Source organism: Carya illinoinensis, chromosome 7 (assembly GCF_018687715.1).
Source record: "Carya illinoinensis cultivar Pawnee chromosome 7, C.illinoinensisPawnee_v1, whole genome shotgun sequence".
NCBI lineage: Eukaryota > Viridiplantae > Streptophyta > Magnoliopsida > Fagales > Juglandaceae > Carya > Carya illinoinensis.
Window position 1 is genome coordinate 28,732,670 of NC_056758.1, and position 24,293 is coordinate 28,756,962.

The 24,293-nt window shown below is 37.4% G+C and overlaps 2 protein-coding genes across 2 annotated transcripts; both read right to left on the minus strand.

The window, feature by feature from the left end:
* Positions 1–10,836: 10,836 nt before the first annotated feature.
* LOC122314897 (transcription termination factor MTERF15, mitochondrial-like) lies at positions 10,837–12,495 on the minus strand. Its single transcript, XM_043130541.1, has one exon. It carries the CDS (start codon positions 12,205–12,207, stop codon positions 11,077–11,079), a length of 1,131 nt encoding a protein of 376 aa, XP_042986475.1. The 5' UTR covers positions 12,208–12,495; the 3' UTR covers positions 10,837–11,076.
* Positions 12,496–20,875: 8,380 nt separating this feature from the next.
* Positions 20,876–22,589, minus strand: LOC122314986. Its single transcript, XM_043130650.1, has one exon. It carries the CDS (start codon positions 22,255–22,257, stop codon positions 21,112–21,114), a length of 1,146 nt encoding a protein of 381 aa, XP_042986584.1. The 5' UTR covers positions 22,258–22,589; the 3' UTR covers positions 20,876–21,111.
* Positions 22,590–24,293: the final 1,704 nt, after the last annotated feature.

Below are 24,293 nucleotides of genomic sequence, written 5' to 3' on the forward strand. Positions count from 1 at the left end.
GCCACATCCTTGGAACGCGAAGCACTTAAGGAAATTTTATCAGTAATGTTTATAGCGGTGTCATGTATGTCGAATTCATTTCTTCAATGTTTACAATAATACGTGTATATTCATGTTGCACAAATATTTGCGTTCATTTATCAATGCTTAAAAAATTGATGTACTCGATGATAAAAGAAAAAGAACATCCAAAAGAAAAAGAAAGAAAATGAAAAAGAGGCGCAAAACACCAGAGATAAGCCTTAGTAGCTTGTATCGCCATGAAAAAATGGCACGGAGGTGCTTAGACCACGCCACCTCTAAACACCAGAAACAAACCTAAGTAGCTTGTGGTGCCACAAAAAAATGGGCAAAGGTCCTTATACCACGCCACCTCTAAACACCAGAGACAAGCCTAAGTAGCTTGTGGTGTCATGAAAAATGGGCGCGAAGGTCTGATTAAGTTGAATTATTGCATATTTTATATCTAGAACAAATATATTTTAATTATTTCTTCAACATTACTATTGGTTTTATATGGAAAAATGATTATTAGACATAAATCTGAGTTGCAATTTAAATTGATTAAGATCATGGTTTATGCTTAGTGTTATAACCTGTGATTTAATTAGGCAATATTTCTTCGCATGCACAATATATTTTTGATATTCTATTCTATTCTTCTCTTTCTTTTTCATTTTTCTTATTTCTATCTTTTTTTATTTTTCCAAGCACCACGCAACACATGGACCCGTTGGTTTATTTCTTTTGGGCATTTCATGACAAATTCCTTTTGTCCAAACAGATGCAATTATTGTCTTCACATGGGAGAGGGAGCAATTGTCTTCAACACACAGCAAGACACAATAGTCGGCTGCACATGGGGCTACATACGAAAATGCACAACAGTTTCTCCCAGGTGTTGACCATTACATAAAGGCACGAGTTGAGCATTTTCAGGCTTGGGGAAAAAGACAGTAGCTGAGCAACAAGCTGAGAAAGAGGCAGGGGAGCTTTTCTCGGATAGGGGCAACTCCTGCGTCAACTTACAAAAAGGAGGAAGCTCCTGCATCAATTTAGACTACTTTTCAACGTAGATGGAAGGATTTGGCTTATTCCTTTCCATTTCACACTCCCGCTCCATGCCTGCATCAAAGCACACTTATAGAATGCCCATATGCTCCATACAGAATTTAATCACACCACTCACACCTCAGCAGACTTCAATTTACGGAAAACCTCAAGGCTTACTCTTCAACGTAGATACAGAAGAAGCATTAGCTGAGAATCAGGCTTTTTGAACGTGGACCCCGCGGCATGTTGAAGCATCATATCTCTTCATTTTGGGCGTATAAAGTTTAAACATGTTTTACCACATGGGTAAAGAGTCATTGACCGAACATTGACCAATTCTCTCAAATATGCGGACAACAAGCTTTCTACGTGGATAGCTTTGGACGGACGTGAGAAAGTAAAGCTTTTTGCCGCACGCAAGTAGTGGTCTGAGATTGGCATAACAGCAGGAGAAAATATCTTTAGCACACAACACAACTTTTTGCTTTTGACAAAGCTTTTGAACACAGACCATGCTGACACACACTGCAAATTTGTAGCTATTTTTTTTCTAGATTCACGTGAGATGCAGCAGTCCTTCTTTTCATGCACGCGGTTAGTCACACATGATTTTTTCTTTTTTTTATGGAGCAATTACTAAGAAGCACGCTATTAAAAGAATGGAAGCAGGCTCTTTCGAGGGCCGATGAGTAGAGCCATAGCGTAGTGTAATGTAGTTTTTTTTTTCTCTTTTTTTTTTTTTTTTTTTGCTCTAAGCTTTTCTTTAGTTTTTTAGAGAACTCAGGTGAGGAGAGGGGAGAACGGACACTTGCTAGATGGTTGTAAACTGGTTTTCGGCTAACACCTAAATTCCACCGTTAAGCATAGTTGTAGAGCCCCTTGGCCACACTATTGTTGCCCATCTCTTTTCCTCCACCTGCAGCCTTTTTCTCCAGTTTATCTTAAAGTCCTACATGTTTAATTTGATGTCATTTAGTTTTCTTACTTTAAAATTTCTACTTATTTAATTTGATGTCATTCACTTTTCTTCACGACACTAAAAAATCCAAAAAAGATGAATCTAGTTCACGACCATTATATTTTTCATTTTTTTTGCACTCTTCCATTCACTATATATATCACCATTCTTGTTTTCTCTTTGTGAATGTTTTCACCATTTTATACGGGTTTGATTTTAAGCAAGCTTTTCTTGTGGAGACAATCTACGAATTTTATTCTTAATTATTACGCAACATCCTCATATACTTGAGAGAGCCTTTGTGCTACTCAATTTTAAGAGAGTCAAGGTCCTTAGACCACGCCACCTCTAAACATCTCAAACAAGTCTTAGCAACTTGTGGTGCCATGAAAAAGAGGTGCGGAGGTCCTTAGACCACGCCACCTCTAAACATCTCAAATAAGTCTTAGCAACTTGTGGTGCCATGAAAAAGAGGCGCGGAGGTCCTTAGACCACGCCACCTCAAATAAGCCTTAACCGCTTGTGGTGCCATGAAAAAGGGGCGCGGAGGTCCCACGCCACCTCTAAACACCTAAAATAAGTCTTAGCAGTTTGTAGTGCCATGAAAAAGGGACGCAGAGGTCCTTAGACCACGCCACCTCTAAACACCTCAAACAAGTCTTAGCAGCTTGTGATGCCATGAAAAAGGGGCGCAGAGGTCTTTAGACCACGACACCTCTAAACACGTTAAACAAGTCTTAGCAGCTTGTGGTGCCATGAAAAAAGGGCGCAGAGGTCTTTAGACCACGCCGACCACGCCACCTCTAAACACCTGAAATAAGCCTTAGCAGCTTGTGGTGCCATGAAAAATGGGGGCGGAGGTCTTTAAACCACTCCACCTCTAAGCACCTGAAACAAGCCTTAGTAGCTTGTGGTTCCATGAAAAATGGGCGCGGAGTCCTTAGACCACGCCATCCCTAGACTCAAAAACCAAGTATTGGCAGTTTGTGGTGCCATGAAAAGGCTTGTGGAAGTCAATACAAGTTAACCAAGAACAAACAATAAGACAGAATGGTCAAAGCATAAACAAGGAAACCAAGGAAACAAGATGTGCAATAATAAGAGTAACAAGGCACTCATCGTTGTAAGAAAAGTCCATTAATGAAACAATATTACAATAGGTAAAGTACCAAGATTTTGTCTATGTTACAACATATGAAGAGTACAAGAATTTTCATAAAAATAAGAGGAGGCAGGCCAAAAAGCTAAGGAGCACCGTCGGGAGGTGGCAATGGAGGTACGCCTATAAAGGTGTCAGGCATGCTATCACGCCCAAAAGTGTCAACTCAGAGGCAGGCATTTTCCTCAGGAGAAAATAAACCTGATCCAGAGTTTCGAGATTGATGATGGGGTCAGCCAGAAGGCGGTTCTTGAGCCTCAGATTGCCAGAGCCGTGGCCAAAAGTGAATGCATGATCCTTGGTAGCTGGAACGTGAGCTAACTGAGCACGAAGCCATGCAATCTCCCCCTAAGCAGTAGCCAGCTCATCCGTCTTCTCAGTCAGCCTTTGGTGTTTGGCCACAAGAGCCAAGTTTGCCTTCCCAAGATCCTCATCAAGGTCTTTATGGTTGTTCTTGTATTGCTCGTGGCATTCCATGAGTTCTACCAGGGACCCCTAACCCTCTGAAAGGTCAAGGGCGGTAAGGCGAGCCTTCTCTATAGTGGCCGCCAACTCCTGAGACAGCTCGCTACGGCTTTCTTGCGAGTGAGCCAGTTCTTCACAAGTGGAGGTTAGCTCTTCATCGTGGGTGAGAAGCTTAGAGTTTAGGCAGGCCTTCTCAGGCTCAAAATTTCTCTGAGCCTCTGAAAGCTGGAGCTTGGTAGAGTCCCTTTCGGACTGAAGAAGAGTTAAGGCAAAGTCATCCCTAACTTTAGCCTCTTTGGTAAAGTGAGTAACTTCGCAGAGCTAAAGGATTTCCCCCTCGCGCATATCCAGGTCTCCCTGGAGCGAGTGAGAGTTACCTTCAGATTGCTCTAGTAGGATCTTCAACTCTCTCTTTTTCTCAGACAGGGCTTCCAACTCGACCCTGTCAACTTGCCATTTTTTAGAAGCATGCTTAGCAACGTAGCATAGTTTGCATCGCTCCCTGACCTCCTTTCCAAGCTGGGCATGGTCTACCACAATCCATATGGCCAGATCATTAATGCCCTGCAAAGAGAAAGGAAAACAACCAAACCGAGAAATGGCGTAAGCACAAAAAGAGGAAGAAAAACAAGCTGCGTTGTACCTCAGAAAACCAGTCTCTTAAGCGATTGGCCATATAAGCGATGGCCTCAGCCTGCGTGCCAGCAGTTGTAGAGGAGGCACAGCCACTAGTGTCACCCCCAATGATATCTCCAGGTCTAGAAACCACCCAAAATGAGGATGCCTCTGCAAGCTTCAGAGGTGAAGCTGCCACCTTTGCTGATGGACCTCCAAGGCGTGCAGGTGAAAGGGAGGGCGATGTGTAAGCCAGGTCAACCTCAATTAGGTGGGCATCCTCTTGCAGAAAATTGCCTCACTCCTCCTTAAAAAAGGAGTCAGTATCTCCCCCAAAGGATGCGGCGTGGAGGGTGGAAGAGAAAACCCTTCACCACTGCCAACAGGCGAAGGTGTGTTTCCCCCAAAGACCGTGGCTGGTGGGGTCTCTGGGGTAGTTTTCTTTGACCCGGCCTTGCCGCCTGCATCCTCGTGGCCTAAGGGGGTGCACTCTACTGTATCGGCATGGCTACCCTCTTGGAGTGGGGAGGCTCCGTCCACCCCGTCTGTGGACAAGGCATTGGTCACCTCTCCATGAACAGCACCAGACAAGGGAGGTGGGCAAGCCCTTACACCCGTGATAGAGTCAAGATTGAGGGCGGCCACCACTGCAGCGTCCAACTCACTTTCCCTCACTGGACCCTCTAGTGCAAGAAATTCGAATGCAGGGTCAGATGCTAGAGGGAGTGCCTGTGGGGCTGGCACGACTTTGAGGGAAGCAACCAAGTCAAAGAGGGCTAAGCTGGCTAAACCCTCAATGTCCCCCAGACCGTAGGAACGTGACTGGGCAGGGGACAAGCGTGGTGATGGGCAAGCGGCAATAACTGGCGGGGTGGACATCTAAACCCATTCATCCCTGTATGGTGTGGCAGTCTCCTGTAATTGCAGCGTAGAAAGCACAGTGGCGGCTGGCTGTGCAGGCTGGAGAACTTGAACACCCTTTAAAGGCATTTGGACCTAGGCATCCTTTGAAGGCGCCGAGATTTTCTTTTAGGGAGGCAAAAGAGGAGAAGAGTCCTCAGAACAAGTTCTGTTTCTCTGGCCTTCATCCTCATTCTTCTTCTTACTCCTTTTCTCCCTTTTCTCGACAGTCTCCTCCTTCTCAGATCGCCTCTTTTTCTCTTTCTTACTCTCAGCGGCGTGGTCATGTCTCTTACTCTTTTCAAAGAGTTTTGGCAGGGGAGGGGGAATAGTGGCCGAAATCATGAATGAGCGCCCCTGAACATAGGATCGGTTGAGAGACATCAAGAACCGATCAATGTAAACAGGCGTCAACAGAAAGTTAGTCCAGAGATCCTCGAGGTGAGCTTCAGCCCAAGAACGGACGGTTTCCATTCGAGCCATTTCCCTGCTAGATAGAGGCTCCATGGTATTCCACAAGTTTTTATCATCAGGGAGAGGGCGCCAGATCACCCTGACTGAAAAATCTCTGAAGATCTCTTCTTGGGCGGGAAACTCCCAGCCCTGACTAGTAATAAGAATGAATTTGGATATCCAAGCCTTGGCGTTGGAATAACGAGTCTCAAAGCGAGCCAGCATCTACCCGTTATCTTTCTTGCGAAAGCTGACGACATTGCCCTTGGTGGCAGCCCTCACATTGTAAAAAGTCAAAAATTTCCTGGCAGTCAAGTCGAGATAGGGGTCACTAAGGGGCTCCAAAACCATGCGAAAGACGATGCAAGCGTAGAAATACACCCTCAATGCAAAGGGGTGTAGTTGAGCCGATGCCAAGTTAAGAAGGTCCAGGATGTCGCGAAAAGGGCGACAAAAGGGGAGCCTCAACCCGTGCGACAGGAGGGATACAGTTATGGTCACCTTACCAACAAAACCCTTGTCATCACAACATCCAGATGACGGAACCTCCATCACAGCAGTTTCAGGGATACGATATTCCTCACGAATCTTGGAAAAATGCTTTTCTCGGAGACCTGAGCGCCACCCATATCCATCAAAGGTTGTACCTTCAGGGATTTTGAAGGGATGTACAGAGCCTTCACCTTGGTCAGCCATTGAAACTGGAGGAGAGAAAGGAAGCAAGAGAACGAAAGAAGAAAATGCAAGAAAGGAAGCAGAAAGGCAAGAAAAGAAGCAGAGAGAAGGAAATGATAGCGGAGAATAAATTAAAGGAGGCAAAGGAGAGGTATTTAAAGAAGAGCAAATACGGAACACTAACGGATGCAGACATCATGACCTAACACTAGAGCAGAAAAGTAACTGTCACACGAAAACTCCCCTCCCTTTCTGCCACAACAGCGGGAAATCCTGGGGGCTCCTCGATTTTTGAAAAAGTGAAACGGTGCTGGAAGAGAATACGAAAGGCCGATGGGCAGTTAAAGGTCGTGGATGGGCTGGGCTTGTACCCTTAGCCATTTTCTTTCCGCACACCCGGGCCGATGGAAAATCGTCTAAAGATATAAGGTGTGGAAGTAAAAAGGAGACCCATAGTGAGGCTCACAGCATTTATAAGGAGGCAGGATTAACCACTATAAATTCTCTATGCCAGAAGACAAAGAGAATTAACCGAAAGGCCCATTCTAATATAAAAGCCCAAAGAGGAAAAACCCATAGGGAAGGCCCTGAGCTAGTTGAAGAGGAATAAAAGAGTCAAAAGTGAATCGAAATGATACATGCACCACGCCATCTTTCACGAAAGAATAGAGACATCATGCAGTTGCATGATCATTCAAAGTGTTGAAGTGATGATTCGTACCGATAAATTCTGGATAAGATAAGTGCTGTGCATGGGCCTATATATATTAGGTAACCCTTGATAGTGAGGGATCGAACTCTCTTTTTGATTTTTGAATTCTCTAATTTCATTTGCTGACTTTGGCATCGGAGCTTTCCTAGGTGGATCACACCGGAGTCTCTTAACAGAACTTGGAAGAACGATTGCAAAGGGAAAGTGGGACACATCTTTAACAGCTAGAATTATGCGATTGTAATTCTCCTTTCTATAAGAATGGGTTATTGCCTATTCCATCAAAAGTTGTTCGGCTATTTAATAGCTTGAGGCCAAGAATTAATATTATCTCATCAGTATTATCTTCAAGCTTGTGTTGATTTGGAGTTGTGGTTTTTCTCAAATTAAACCAACTAAGAAGGCTTAGGATCCCTCGAAGTGTCCTACAAACTTCCATCATAAGTAGAGCACGCAAGGACAATCCTTGTTCTCTACCCATTCATAAACCCATTACGAGGTCGAAACTCTGGCACGTAACAGTGGCTTTCACAGATATAGCGTAGACGGGGGCTGGCATGGTCAGTTTTTCTTTAGAGCTATTTTTTACCACAAACTAAGTTTGACCCTAATTTAGAAGGATTGTGTTGTCTGTTTATTTCTTTGTGATTCAATGTCAACTCATTGTTTGTTGGATGAATTTATAATAAATTGATTTTTGTTGTAATAAAAGACCCCTATCCTCTCTCCTCTTTTTGGGTTGTTGGGATGGAGTTGTTGAGACATAAGTGTTTTCTTGCAGTTCCCCACTTCGAAAAAATGCTGCACGACCAAGGGCAGCTTGCTAATGTTTATTCAAATGCGTTTTCTATCACCAAAGACTACTACTTTTCATTTCTGGCTCGGGATATTTTTGATTATTTGAGGAGACACAAGATCAGGCAAGAAGGTGAGATTTTTTCGGCAAAGGATGCTGACAGGGCCGAATATGAAGGTGATGCTAGATGCTAGAAAAAAAAGGAAGAGCCTTCTACATATCGACCAGCGAAGAGGTTTGTTTTGCACCATCATTATCTCATGTTGCAACTTTATCTCAAATGCCTAGATATAGGATATATAAATTCTTGTGCATGACATATATTGCGCTCAACTTTTTCCAAGACTGCCTTCTAGACTGCTATCATTTCCTTGATTACATCTATCATGTATCTAGTGAGAATATGGACTCCATCTAATACATTTTTTTGTCTGTCCTCTGTTCTCCCCGCTTAAAAGGCTGAAAAGAAAATAACTACTTTCCAATGTAGCATTTAGGCACATTACTGATCATTTTTGTTTGTGTTCTTCGTTTGTTAATTTTTATTGGTTGTATATCTCTATATAACAGCATGACAGTAGAAACATTAACGGATGCCCAAAACATCTATTCTAATATTTTGGTGGTTGCTTAAATTATGAAAAAAAAAAAAAAAAAAAAAGGTATTTTGGTGGTTGCTTATGCACTTTCCTGAGTCTATATATCTTATGTTCAATATAGATGCAATATGGATGACTTGTTTTCCATCAATGGTATTTTAGAAAAGAATGTCAAGCTCTATTTGAATTTTTGCCAAATTTTGTCTGAAATTTCTAAATCTCAAGGTTATATAGATCTGTGAATTTAATTTTTTTTTTTTTTTTTTTTTTATTTTTTGTTATGAGATTAGTGGTTATTCTGTCAGTTTTGATACTATTTTTTTGGCTGTGTTTAGGTTGATGACATACTTGGAGAGCATGCAACTGTTTTCAAGAACCATTACTATGTAAAGCCTTCGGGTAACTGTGACCTTTCTAGAATGAGTGATCCTCATCACGAATTCAAGGGAAAGAATGTGCTCATTGAGAGACAAAACTCAGCTGAAATGGCATCAAAAGTTGGCATGCCTGTTGATAAACATCTTGATATTTTGGGTGAATGTAGGCGAAAGCTTTTTGAAGTAAGATCAAGTCGACCAAGACCACATTCGGATGATAAGGTATTATCTGTGAAAACAATGACTTATTTTGTCAAGGAAATGATCCACTGCTTTTACATATTATTTTAATTTAATTATTATTATGCACTCTTTTAACAACTTAGATACTTGCTAGGTAATTGTATCATGGAATGGATTGGCAATATCATCATTTGCAAGGGCTTATGAGCAGTCTCATTGGATTATTTATATCCAAAATTAAGTGTGCTTCTTAACTATGGGATATAAAATTCACTCACAATAGATTAGTCATTAGCAAATTTTGTAGCTTTTAGCTACAGTATTTATAAAGGAAATATCAAATTTGATCTTTATTGTACATAGAGCAAATTGTTATTTTATTATTTATCTACAACTCTGTCTCTCTCCTCTTTCAATGCAACTGTCACCGTTTCTTTCCCTCGAATTCTTTTTCTCATTTTCTCATAATAAAATAAAATAAATTAATAATTAAAAAAATTAATTATTAATTACCTATTACTATATAATGAATAAATAGATAATCTAATGTAGAGATTTAATGTGAATAGTCAAAATCAAATTTATCTCGTATTATTTTATTGTCATATAATAAAAAAATAGTTATTCCAATGTGAAAATTTATGTAAATAAAATAATCAAAATCTAAATTTATCTTATATTCATCAAAAGCGTCCTTTACATATGCATAATTTATTAATAATGCTCTTAAAATTCTGGAGGGTGAGGAGGAGGGGACCAAATTCTACTTCGGCGTTGTTGGCTGTGATGTAAGATTTCACAACTTTTGGTTTAACTTTAGGGACACTTCCTTATAAAATACTTTAATTATTTGGAGGAACGTGCTCTAGTTGTTGTAATCATGACTGACGGTAAATTTTGCTCATTAGGTTTGAATAGTTTCCACTTTATATCATGTGCTTTTAGAGTTTGAGTGTTGGAATTTAATGGTATGATTGAATTAACCATGGAATTTTAGCATAATCTTGGCTGTGAATGAAGAGTTTATTTGAGTTTATTTTTCTGTTGAACTTTGTCTCATTTTAGCCACTGGCTAGACTCTTGGACTCGTCCAACAGACGGCAGGTTTCTGGGAGCTTTTTGCATTTAATCATTATTTCTGTAAGGTACGTTAAATGTTTAATATGGTTTTTCTTTTTGTGATCGTTAGGACTTATACGATATTTGTACTTGCTATGCCTTGCACTGTGCATTAAGACTACAAAAGCCCCTTCATGGTTAGGCTCGGGCTTTTTAAACATTCCCAAAAACTTGGTGACTGCTACTGGTGGCGGCATCTAGTACGTACATATAAGTAAGATTTACCGGTTTAGAACTCCAGAGGGTGGCATCATGATTTGTGGTATCCTATTTTGTCTAGTGTTATTTCTATTTTCTTGAAGAACACGTCCAGTCTCTCTCTTGGATTCAATTTTGTCTCCAACAAATAAATGCACTTATTAACCTACGGCAAGGCTATGATGTTTCATTATCTTTTTCAAAGTTCTGATGTGGGCAGCAAATTTATCCCCTGTATTTCATGTATAGCAGTGAAGGGATATGGTAGACTAGATTAGCAATGTACAAGAACCATATACACAAGTTTTGAATTCAGTAACGCTTACCTATTCTCTCCTCTGCTTCAAGGATGAGCTTGTTAAGAGACTTCCAGGTTCTCCAAAAATTCCACTCAAATAAAATGTAATAATAGACCTAACGTATGCCAACAAGATAACAAATTCACTGGGTACAGCGTCTTGTTCCATGAATGCATAGAACCAACGACGTTAAGTGACTTGAGTAATAGAGATTCTTATAATACAATCATGCTGGGGTTAAGACACTTTAAAACAGGGCTCTATGCAAAAACAAATGCCATAAAAATCGGTCGGTGCTTTTATTTCAAGCATTGCGGGTGGCAGGGAAATGGAAACTTCATTTGGAATCGACAAACCATGTCACAGCACAATACTGATAGTTTTTGCCATAAGATATCGAATCCTTATCCAACTAGTGCAAAATGCATACCCAATAACTTATCTTTATGGCCAGACAACACCTACTAAATTGGAAACACAAAAGCGGGCAACTATGACATGCATCAAATTTGAAGTCAAGATTTTACAAGTTTCCCACCCCACATACCTTCTAAGACTGAATTATAACATCCAAAAGATCCATCTTTTCCTTTATACACATTCCGCAGTTCAGGAACACCATCTTCAAATTTGATCACAAACTTATCCAGGAAGCCCCTCTCACCAGGTAGTATGAAAGTCGACGGGGACAAATCATTCTTAACCAAACCCTTGGCTATCAAAATCTGAATAACTGAACATCTAGGCATAATTCTCTTCTCCAAGCTGAAAAATAGAACTGTAGGATTTCTAGCAATGTCTGTTGATGAACAACCCATTTTGTTCACAAGGAAGTCCATTGCTTTTGTGATCTTCTTATCTGATAAAAGCATACAATTTGGATGCCTTTTAAAGGCTAAGAGAGCAACGTCTTTTGACCAACCCCATCTCCTATAAAACTCCAACTTCGATTCCAACTTTGGTCTACTCATACTCAATAACACATGGATTGCATTGACGAAAACCGTTTTGGAGGGATCATATCCCATTTCCTTCACCTCGTGGATAGCCTCAGCAAACCTAGTATGCTTAACAAACGCTGTAGACGGAAAATTAGTTATCAAGAAAGAGATTGTGGATTGAGGCACTCCAACTTGTCTCAAAAGTGCTATATTGGGAACCATATTATGCATACAAAAAATCCATTTTGAGCGCTTGAAGACGGTAACAACTTTCTCGTCAAGAATAAGCACACTCTTGAGGAAATCATAACAGGGTATGAGATGTTTCTCCAAGCTCCTTATTAACAGAGAAGGGTTTGAAGATAGGATCCTAGAGAGGTCGGAGCTTGAAGCCCCCATAGAACGGAAAAACTCAATCTTGGGCAAAAGGGTCTTCTCAGGGTTAGATAAAAGAAGCCGTGGTTCTATCTTGACAAGCCGGGAGATTTGGGTATTGGTGAACGCATTCTCTTTCAGGAAATTAAGCACTGAGTCTGGTTTCTCCAGAGTTCGAAATCGTACCCTCTGGGATGCTAAAATAGCAGATTTTTTGGACAACCCACAATAGTTTATGAAGTAAGACACCGCAAAAGAAGGCTCTTTTTCTTCTAGTTTTTCATTCAGATAAACCGACTGAAGCAAATGATTTGCCAATAAAGAAACCATTTTTCGGAAGAAAACCCAAAGTGGTCCTCCTGTGTTTGCCTAGTAATAGATGTCTTGAACAGAGATAACCAAACATTATCGACTCACCACGTTTTCATCAATCAGCTTCAACTCGGTTCCCTGGAGAGTTTGATTAATCCTTCAGAGAAGCCAGGCCTCTGAACTATTCTCCATTCGCTTCGAATCTGCGGGGCGCTAGAGATCCATACAGAAATAAAATTTAAAAATAAAATAAAAAATAAAATAAAATAAAAAATAGTAGATGGACTGCTTCGATTATCGTACAGAGGGAGCACCTTGATAAACCTAGTGTGCCATTCTGCCGTTCAGGCTCCCTTGATAAACCTAGTGTGCCACTGTTTAGGATGTCACAATGGCTAGGGGTGAAAACCGACATATCGGTTTTGGTTTTGGGCAAAAACCGAGACCGAACCGATGGGGTGAAATTGATGAAAATCTCGACCGAAACCGGCCGGAGAAGGGGGAGGAAACCGTCGTCCTCGGTCTCGGCGTAACTCCGGTCGGTTCGTCGGCGTCGTCGGTGGCTGTGTGCGCCGTGAGAGAGAGCGAGAGACCACGGTGAAGCCGCGAGATTTTTGAGAGAGAGAGAGAGATATGACGCCGCGAGGTGAGCTTAGAGAGAGAGAGAGGGAGCTGGCGACGGAGGTGGCCTTGCGTGGCTGCTCTGCGTGGGGGTGAGCGGCGAGCCGGTGAGGTGCGGCGGTGCACTCCGTGAGGAACATGAGCCGTGAGACTGTGAGAGTGAGCCGCTTGGAGAGTGAGACCGTGAGAGTGAGCCGGCCGGTGAGGTGACTGTGAGGGTGAGGGTGACTGCGTGAGGGAGAGGCGGCTGGAAGTTCAAGTGAAGGGAAGAAGAATTTCAAGTGAGGGTCGAGATTCGAGAGAGTCTGAAAGCAAAAGGGTTAAGTTCTTAACCCTAGATTGAAACGGCGCCGTTTGGCTTAGGGGATGTTTCATTAGGGGATGTTTTTAATAAACGGGCTTTAAACGGCGCCGTTCCACTTAAATGAGTGAAACGGCGCCGTTTAGATAAGTATATTTTTAAAAAATATATAAATATAAATAGTCGGCCGGTTCAGCGGTTTTTAGGGTGGTGAATCGCTGCCGAACCGACCGACCTCGGTTCCTAATTATTTCTACCGCCGGCCGACCGGTTCTTCGCCGGTTCATGCCGGTTCCGGCCGGTTCCGGTCGGTTTCCGTCGGTGGAGGTCGGTTGGCCGGTTTCTTGTACACCCCTAACAATGGCTACCTTCAATAAAAATAATATTATATACAATTATTTTTTTAAGTACCTTTTATATATTTCATTTATGTAATCGATTGTATTAATTTTTTTAATACATAATTACTCACATTAATAAAGTGTATAAAAAATTATACAAAAATAACTGTATATAAATTTATTGTATAAATATATATGTCGTGACGAGCTTTTTTTTCTCACATATTTTATTAGTTATAAATATTAAATAATCCGAAGTCATAATGTGAAATTTTCTTAAATCATTATAAACTATAATAATTAAACTTTCCTCTCAAGCACTATTGTGAGATAATTTTGTTTACTTAGATGATTTTGCTTACTTTTAGTTAAGATTAACTTCAATATCATGTGTTGTCCATATAGCTAACACAAGAGGAAAGTGAATTGAGTTATATTTAAAAATTGACAATTATAAATCAAATACTCAATATAAAATATAAAACAACAATAAATACAAAAAGTAAGGGTAAGAGAAAAGTAAACTCAATATGTTAACGAAGTTCGGCTTCACTGCTTACATTCTCGCCTCAAGCTACCCTTTGAGAATTCTTAAATTCAAACCTCATTCAGGTAGAGATAACAACCTATTACACATTTGAGTAACACCATTACAAAGAATCCATGTGGATCACCCTCTACACTTGTAATCACCTTACACGTGGTGAATCGTAATTCAACTATTCCCTATGTAGAACATCTTCTATACGCACAAAGGTTATACACACCCTTTTATTGATACAATAGCTAATAGTGGGTAGGTTATCAAAGAACACTCCTCAATTAATGAAATAAGAATAATACAGTACAAATTATATCTCTCTCAAAATGAACCAGTGTTTTGGCTCAATGTTTAGAGAAGAAAGATTGAAAGCTATATGAATGTTGTATGCTCTTGTTGTTATAAATTTGAAGATCTCAATTGGGCTATTTATAGGCATATGTAACTTCATTTTCAAATTTAAAAAGATTCACATGTCAAAGACAATAATATCATTCACCTTTCAAAAAATTCAAATAAAAATTTCTCTTTTTTGCAATTATCAAAGATAACATCATTTACTTTTCAAAATATTCTAACCTAATATTTTTACTTTTCGCATATGATAAAAGGAGTATTATTTACTTTTCAAATTTTTTCAAACAAAATCATCTGTCTTTTGCATATGTCAAAAAGAGCATCGATCACTTTTGAAAATATTCAAACAAAATATGCACATGTTAAGTATGACAATTAAGCATCTTTCAATTTGTTGAACCCAAGGTTTCAAGTTTTGTGTAATTATATATCTACACATGGATTTTGATGATAACAAATGAATTCAAAGAATAAAGGAGTCTCAAGCTCAAGTTGTCTACACAATGGAGTCAAGCACATCAAGGAAACAAGCATGAGCAAGAAGGAAACAAGTTCACATTAAAGTCATAGAGTAATGTTGTAAATCTCTTAAAAATTCAAAATTATGATTAAGTCTCAAAATTAATATTTTATCATAAAGCATTAAAATACATTTTCCACATGTGCATGAATATTTTGAAAATTATATTTGAAAATTTTGAAAGATGATTGATTGTCATCTTTTACATGTGCATGCCTTGATTAAAGGTTTGAACTTTGAAAATATTAAAGATGATTAATTGTCATCTTTCACATGTGCATGTTTTATTTGAATATTTTCAAAAGTGATTGATACTTTTTTTGACTTATGCAAAAGGTAAATGTTTTTGTTTGAAATATTTGAAAAGTAAAGTGTGCTCATTTTGTCATATGCAAAAAGTAAAAAGATTAAATTTGAAAAATTTGAAAAGTAAAGTGTGTTCCTTTTGTCATATGCAAAAAGTAAAAGATTAGGTTTGAAATATTTGAAAAGTAAAGTGTACTCCTTTTGTCATATGTCAAAAGTAAAAGATTAGGTTTGAAATTTTTGAAAAATGAATGATGTTGTCTTTGACAATTGAAAAAGAATAACCTTTTATTTGAATTTTTTGAAAAAGTGAATGATGTTGTCTTTGACATATGAATCTTTTTAAATTTGAATATGAAGTTTCATATGCCTATAAATAGATCATTTGAGAGCTTCACATTCATAACATCCAGAGCATACAACATTCATTCAAAGTTTTCATTCTCTCTTCTCTAAGCATTGATTGAGCCTTAATCCTTATTCATTTTGAGAGATATAGTTTGCGCTGTATTATTCTTATTTCACTCATTGAGGAGTGTTTTTTGATAACATACCCACTATCAGCTCTTGTATCAGTAAAAGGGTGTGTATAACCCTTGTTCGTGTAGAAAGTGTTCTACACAGGGAATAGTTGAATCACCACGTGTAAGGTGATTGCAAGTGTAGAGGGTGTTCTACACTGATCCTTTGTAGCGGTGTTGTTCAAAGGTGTAATAGGTTTCTATCTCCACCTAAAGGAGATTGAATAATGAATTTGGAAATCCTCAAGGGGTAGCTTGAGGCGAGGACGTAGGCAGTGGGGCCGAACATCGTTAACATACTGAGTTTGCTTCTCTCTTACCCTTACTCTTTATATTTATTGCTATTTCGTATTTTGTTTATATTTTATATTGTATATTTGATTTATAATTGTTATTTTTTTTTAATACAACTCAATTCACCCCCCCTCTTGTATTAGTCATCTGGGCAACACAATTTTTCAAAATTCAAACTTTTAATCATGTCATACACATGTAAAAGATGTCAATCAATTATCTTTCAAAAATTTAAATTTAAGTTTTAGAAATATCATGCACATGTGGAAAATGTAATTTAATGTTTTATGAAAAAATATTAATTTTGAATTTTAATCCTAATTTCGAAATTTTCAAGAAATGTACAAAATTACTCTATGAGCTTTAATATGAGTTTGTTCCCTTTCTTGCTCATATTTGGTTTGTTGATGTACTTGACTCCATTATATAAAAAACTTGAATTTGAGACTTCTTTATGCTTGAACTCATCTATTATCATCAAAATTCATATGTACATATATAATTACATGAAACTTGAAACATATCTTAGATTCAACATCATGCCAAGAGCCTAATGACCTTATGACATATGATCCGGTTTTCTAAATGAAAAACTAGAGTTCAAAACCCCCACCCCTTTATCAAAAATAAAAATAAAATAAAATAAAAGACTTCAATATCATTCTTAGTATTATTAAAAGAACTCAAGTAATTAACAAACGGTATCATCATTAATTATTAGAATTAGTTGTGTGATACACTAAAAAAATTATTAATTATGTTTATATTTGATGGTGAAACTCTATGTGCCATTTAAAAAATTAAATATAGAGGAAAGAGGACAAAAAATATAAAAGAATATGAAATGTTTCATCTCTTAAGATTTTGGGTTATTTAATATTTATTTGTATAACCTTTTAAATGTTTATAAACTTAAAATATTCTAAATCAAGATTATTTAATATAAGGCTAGCTAGATGGCATGGCTTAACAAAAACAAAACTCCTACTTCATGTGTTAACATCAAGTTGCAGTTGCTGGATTCTACCCAACTTTGGTTTGGTACCTTTGGAGGTTTTTTTTTTTTTTAAAAAAAAAAAAAGAAAAAAGAAAAATCAGTTTAGCTGCCTAATTGTTGCTTTTATTTAACTATGCTCTATTTGTGGCACATGTGCCATGAAGGTAGAATCCTTCTATACACAATCATGACATTTTCATGTAGAGTTGGTAGGAGTACACCTGACAAGGGCTGCTTTTGGCTCTGTATATAATGTAACATTATGTAAAGATGGTGGATCTAATGACATGATATAGGTCTTAATTTGAATTCAAGTTGATTCAGAGGCAATAACTTCATTCCCCAGACTACAGAGTACTAGGTTATTGGACCTGATTTGTAATTTACTCAATCCACCTTTTTTTCGGCTACTTAAATCCAAGTACTTTTGTGTTTAGTTTTGTGACACAGAATGAAGCCGATATTGAGCATACCAAATCAGTTTGATATTGTTGCAATCAAGAGTGAGAGTGTGTTGTTGAAATCTTTTTAGAAAATAACCTAGCACTCACATTTTTGAAAAATAAAATCGAAATTTTTTTACCTGACCCAAATGGGCCAGGTTGGATCGGTTTGTTTTCAGTATGCATGAGCTGTGGGCCTAGTCAGGTCGGGCCCAAAATTGGCTTGGGTGGGTCATGTTGCAAGCCTATAATTCTTACCATGTACCATTCTTGTTTAGAAAATCCGTGAGCTTAGAATCTTTGATAATTCCTAATAGCTAGTGACATAGAAAATGGGAGAGAATCGCTGAGAACTTATTCTGCTGGAATGGATGTTTTACACCCCTACCGGGTTGGGCCTAATTTACCCAAGAGGCCCAACGACTAAAGTATAATCAGCCCACTAGTTAGAGAAAAGAGAAGGAAGCCGAGTGCCTACATGGGAAAGAAGTAGATGCGGAGTGATGGGACACCGACATTTCTGACACCTTCCTGCACACACACGTAATGATAGGGTCACATCACCCTTAAGGACTAACACGAAGCATGGGCAGGGATCACAATGAGGCACCTTATCCATGACAGTGTGTGTGACACTAACCCTGTCCCAGACAGAATGCACGGAAGCTGGCTGCACTCACCAACCTGCCAAAGAGATGTGACTCGGGAAGGCCACACCACATCAAAGGCGACAGCGTGGGGCCCCCATACCAAAGACTGGCACCTTTGACACGGGATACAAGGACAACCTTAGCAAGCCGTATAAAGCTGAGTACCAGGTTAAAATTACTCTCTAACTTGGTATAAGAATTTTCTCTAAGGAGTAAGAAACTAACTTAGGCATCGGAGGTATTTCATTAATCCCAAGCCCCCCACTTTCCTTGTATTGCTGGTGATTGAGTTCGATAACGAGTGTGCAAAACATCATTAACAATTGCCTTCAGAATAAATTCAGTAGTACTAGTGACTTGAAACTTTCTTGTAAAGAAAATGACTTGCTAAGATTTAGGGCATACAAATCTTATGCAATCCCTTAGTTAAAAACCAAAAAAAAAAAAAAAAAAAAAAAAAAAAAAAAAAAAAAAAAAAATGAGAGAGGAAGACAAACCCTAAGATTGATATTCAACGTCGAAGGTAGGATGGAGGCTTAGGTCAGATTGGAGAAGATTTTTTTTTTTTTTAATGCCATTAGTGCTATAACGCAACTTTAAGAAAATATACTACTTAACTGTTACTATTTATCAGGAAAAAGATTTAAAAAAAAATTATTGAATCCAAGGTTTCAAGATTCATGTAATTATATATCTACACATTGATTTTGATGATAACAAATGAACTCAAAGAATAAAGGAGTCTCAAACTCAAGTTGTCTATACAATAGAGTCAAGCACATCAAGAAATCAAACATGAACAAGAAGGGAACAATCTCACATTAAAACTCATAGAGTAATATTGTACATCTCTTGAAAAATTCGAAATTAGGATTAAGGCTCAAAATTAATATTTTATCATAAAACATCAAAATACATTTTCCACATGTGCATGAATATTTTGAAAATTAAATTTGAAAATTTTGAAAAATGATTGATTGTCATCTTTCACATGTGCATGACATGATTAAAAATTTGAATTTTGAAAATAATAAAGATAATTGATTGTCATCTTTCATATGTGCATGATTTATTTAAATATTTTCAAACGTGATTGATGTTCTTCTTTACTTATGCAAAAGGTAGATGATTTTATTTGAAAATTTTGAAAAGTAAATAATACTCATTTTGTCATATACGAAAAGTAAAAAGATTAGATTTGAAATTTTTGAAAAGTGAATAATGTTATCTTTGACAATTGAAAAAAGAAGAAACTTTTATTTGAATTTTTTTGAAAAAGTGAATGATGTTGTCTTTGACATGTGAATCTTTTTAAATTTGAATATGAAGTCTCATATGCATATAAATAAATCATTTTGAGAATTTCAAATTTACAACACCAAGAGCATACGCATATCATTACAAGTTTTATAACATTCATTCAAAACTTTCAATCTCTTTTCTCTAAACATTGAGCTTTAACCCCTTGTTCATTTTGAGAGAGATATAGTATGCGTTGTATTGTTCTTATTTCACTCATTGAGAAGTGTTCCCTGATAACCTACCCACTATCAACTCTTATATCAGTAAAAAGGTGTGTATAACCATTGTGCGTGTAGAAAGTGTTCTATACAGGGAATAGTTGAATCACCACGTGTAAGGTGATTGCAAGTGTAGATGGTGTTCTACACGGATCTTTTGTAGCGGTGTTATTCAAATGTGTAATAAGTTTCTATCTCCACCTGAAAAAGGTTGAATAGTGAATTTGGAGATTCTTAAGGGGTAGCTTTAGGCGAGGACATAGGCAGTGGGGCCGAACCTCGTTAACATACTGAATTTGCTTCTCTCTTACCCTTACTTTTTATATTTATTGTTACTTCGTATTTTGTTTATATTTTATATTATGTATTTGATTTATAATTGTTAATTTTTAAATGCAACCCAATTCACCCACTCTTGTGTTAGTCATCTGAGTAACAAATACTATGATGAAAATAGATCTTCTTGTGAAGGAAACCATATTAGCAACCTGGTTTGGGAAACATACACCAAATTAAGGGAGTAAAAGGGCATTAAAATTTCTAATTACAATTTTCGTTCAAATTTATTTATAATTTATCAAAACTAATTAGTCATATTTTATTATATAAATATGCGGTCATGTATTCCTAAATTGATAAGATTTTTTATAAAACAATAATTATTTTCATAACCTTTTTGTATTATATAAAACGATATAATTATTTACTGTAATATTTACTCACCCCATTTTAGGATTAAAGTTGCCTCAAATTCGTGTGGAAACAATTCCAATATCAAGTTTGCCAATTTGTTCATGATATGTTGATTGAAGGGCTCAGATTAAACACATTTGCTTCAATGAACTTTTACTAGCAATTGACATACATACATGAGTAATGATACATGTATAATCTTTTTTTTTTTTTTTATAATTCTTTATACAACCATATTTGAATGTTCGGTCTGTAATTACTACTTATGTCGCCTTCATTCAACAAAGTGCCTTTATGAAGACACAAACTTGAGACAAACCGGTTCTAAAGATGGAGTATTAATAAAGTTTAAAATGTCTTCTAAGATGAGGAACAGTGACTTCGAATCTCGTTAAGAAACAGTGGCTCGATTTTTAATACATGTTGAGAAATGATATTATCATATTAGCAGTCTTTAAGTTATCTCATTTGAAAAAAGAAACAACTTTCGAAAATAAATTTTATTTAGGATATTGTTAATAATGTTTTATAAGCAACACATAAATATTTAGATCTCCTTTAAAAATATGTAGAATTTTGATTAAAAAAAAAAAAGTGGAAGTAGAATTGAGAAGCAGGCCTCCTTGGGCCCCCCCAAGTGTGGGGCTAATTGGGCCGCCCACCTTAACTAGAAATCGCAGCAGTAACAAATCACTAATTAGGCCGCGAAGTACATGTCGGCTAAAGGGAGAATAGCAAGATGTGAGAGAGGCCGCGAAGTAACAAATCGCAAACCGCTCTGCGATTTGATGAAGGCCAGCGACAGAGGGCGACCCTCTCACATCTTCAGGCCCGTCTTCTTCTTACTATTCTCCGTAGTACATGGCGGGGTCGCACCTCTCACCAGGAAGCACCTCTCACCAGGTAGTATGAAAGTGGCCGGGGACAAATCATTCTTAACCAAACCCTTGGCTATCAAAATCTGAATAACTGAACATCTAGGCATAATCCTCTTCTCCAAGCTGAAAAATAGAACTGTAGGATTTCTAGCAATGTTTGTTGATGAACAACCCATTTTGTTCACAAGGAAGTCCATTGCTTTTGTGATCTTCTTATCTGATAAAAGCATACAATTTGGATGCCTTTTAAAGGCTAAGAGAGCAACATCTTTTGACCAACCCCATCTCCTATAAAACTCCAACTTCGATTCCAACTCTGGTTCACTCATCCTCAATAAAACTTGGATCGCATAGACAATAACCGTTTTGGAGGTATCATATCCCATTTCCTTCAACTCGTGGATAGCCTCAGCAAACCTAGTATGCTTAACAAACGCTGTAGAAGGAAAATTAGTTACCAAGAAAGAGATTATGGATTGAGGCACTCCAACTTCTCTCAAAAGTGCTATATTGGGAACCATATTATGCATTAAAACAACCCATGGTGAGCGCTTGAAAACGGTAACAACTTTCTCGTCAAGAATAAGCACACTCTTGAGGAAATCATAACAGGGTATAAGATGTTTCTCCAAGCTCCTTCTTAACAGAGAAGGGTTTGAAGAGAGGATCCTAGAGAGGTCGGAGCTTGAAGCCCCCATAGAACGGAAAAACTCAATCTTGGGCAAAAGGGTCTTCTCAGGATTAGATAAAAGCAGCCGCGGTTCTATCTTGACAAGCCGGGAGATTTGGGTATTGGTGAACCCATTCTCTTTGAGGAGATTAAGCACTGAGTCTGGTTTCTCCGGAGTTCGAAATCGTACCCTCTGGGATGCTAAAATAGCAGATTTTGTGGACAACCCACAATAGTTTATGAAGTAAGACACCGCAAAAGAATGCTCTTCTTCTTCTAGTTTTTCATTAGATTCAGATAAACCGACTGAAGCAAATGATTTGCCAATAAAGAAACCATTTTTCGGAAGAAAACCCAAATTGGTCCTCCAGTGTTTGCCTAGTAATAGATGTCTTGAACAGAGGTAACCAAACATTATCGACTCACCTTGTTTTCATCAATCAGCTTCAACTGGGTTCCCTTTATAGTTTGATTAATCCTTCAGAGAAGCCAGGCCTCTGAACTATTCTCCATGCGCTTCGAATCTGCGGGGCGCTAGAGATCCATACAGAAATAAAATTAAAAATAAAAGCAAAAAAACCTATTTAGAGAAGCGTTATAGCATTTCTCAACTAGTTATTGGCAACTGAAATATGTATCTTGCCGGCACCTGACATAAGCATGCCAATGCAGAAAGTAGAGAGTATGTGAGGGTCTGCCTCTTTTTTTTTTTCTTTTTTCTTTTTTAACATTTGAAATCGTGAGGGACTGCTTTGGTTATCGTACAATTGGAGGGAGCAACTTTGATAAACCTAGGGTGCCACTGTGCCGCTTAGGTTGCCATAAAGGAAAAGAGTTTGCTATTTTTCAAAGGGAAGAACAAAGGAAAAGAAATTTATTATTTGCCATTTCCATACTTCACATCTCATATTTATTTTTTTTCAATTCTTTGAGTCTTTGACTAATGAAATGCCCAAATGTGTACCCTTTTTTGTTTTAATTTTTGAAAAAATATAGTTGCAAGTACAATTGTGTACTAATTTGTACATCAATGTGATGTGATTGGTCAAAAAATAGATTTTATTAAAAACAATGTTAATTTAAATTTTAAGTATGAATAAATCAGTATTGGTATACAGATTAGTGCGTAACTGTGCTTATATATAGCAAAACTCTTAATTTTTTACCTGAATTACGGATTTTATAGAAGCTTGTAGCGAATAAAAGGTCAAATGAATTTATTCACTTCTAAACAAAATTGAATTTTTCAAACATGACTCGTTTGACTTATTTAATTATTTTATTTCACATCTAATTATAAAAATGATAGTACAAAAGATTAAACATTTTAATTCTACACTTTATTTGTATATGTTCTTATTTTTGTTTTGATTTTTTTATATTAAACATAGTGCATTGTAACGACTCAATCCAAATAATGAAATGGGTCAAACCAGATTTGTCGAGTCAAGTAGGAAAATAAGCAAATTTGGGTGAATCATCATCCAAACCTAATTAGTTTTATCATGAAAAGAAATGTATAGTGACTTTAAAGAGACAAGAATTATTTAGGGCAGGTTTGATAAAAGCATCTCAATTTAAAATTTTCATCTTATCATTACAATTTTTCTAAATTTTCACACAAAATACTATAAATAATTTAACTTTTTCAAATCCTAAAACAATAATAATACTCAAAAATAATATTTTAAACTTTCATCTCAATTCAAAATTCTCATCTTACTTACCAAAACTCCCCTTAAGCATCTTGCGATATGGATGAATTCATTTATCTATTTATAGAAAAATTAATTTAAGATATAATTGACCGTCAAAAAATTAATAGCATTGTCATTGTGAATTCAAAAATCATCTAAAATGAGTGTGCACCTTTCCAAAAAAAGAAGGGTAGAAAGATCTATAACATTTCTTACCATATGCCATTCTTGTTTAGAAAATTTGTGAGCTTAGAATCTTTAATAATTCTCAATGGCTAGTAACATAGAAAATGAGAAAGAATATATGAGATGTTATTCCGCTTGAACGAATGTTTACACCCCTATTGGGCTGTGCCTAACTTACGCAAGAGGCCCAACAACCAAAGTGTAATTAGCCCACTAGTTAGAAAAAAGAAAAGGAGGCCCCAATGCTTACGCGAGAAAGAAGTAGACGTAGAGTGATGGGACACTGACATTTCTAACACCATCCTGCACATGCACATAATGATAGGGTCACACCGCTCTTAAAGACTGACACGAAGCATGGGCAAGGATCAAAGTGAGGCACCCTATCCCTGACAATGTGTGCAACACTACCCTTATCCCTAACAGAACACGTGGAAGGTGGCCACACTCTACCGCAAGAATTGTGACCTAGGAAGGCCACTCCACATCATTTTTCGTTGTGAATGAAACATACACCAAATTAAGAAAGTAAAAGGGCATTAAAATTTCTAATTACAATTTTCATTCA

Excerpts from the sequence above, each read along its gene's own strand:
- LOC122314897 (XM_043130541.1), bottom strand. The coding sequence starts at position 12,207 with ATGGTTTCTTTATTGGCAAATCATTTGCTTCAGTCGGTTTATCTGAAT.
- LOC122314986 (XM_043130650.1), bottom strand. The coding sequence starts at position 22,257 with ATGTTTGGTTACCTCTGTTCAAGACATCTATTACTAGGCAAACACTGG.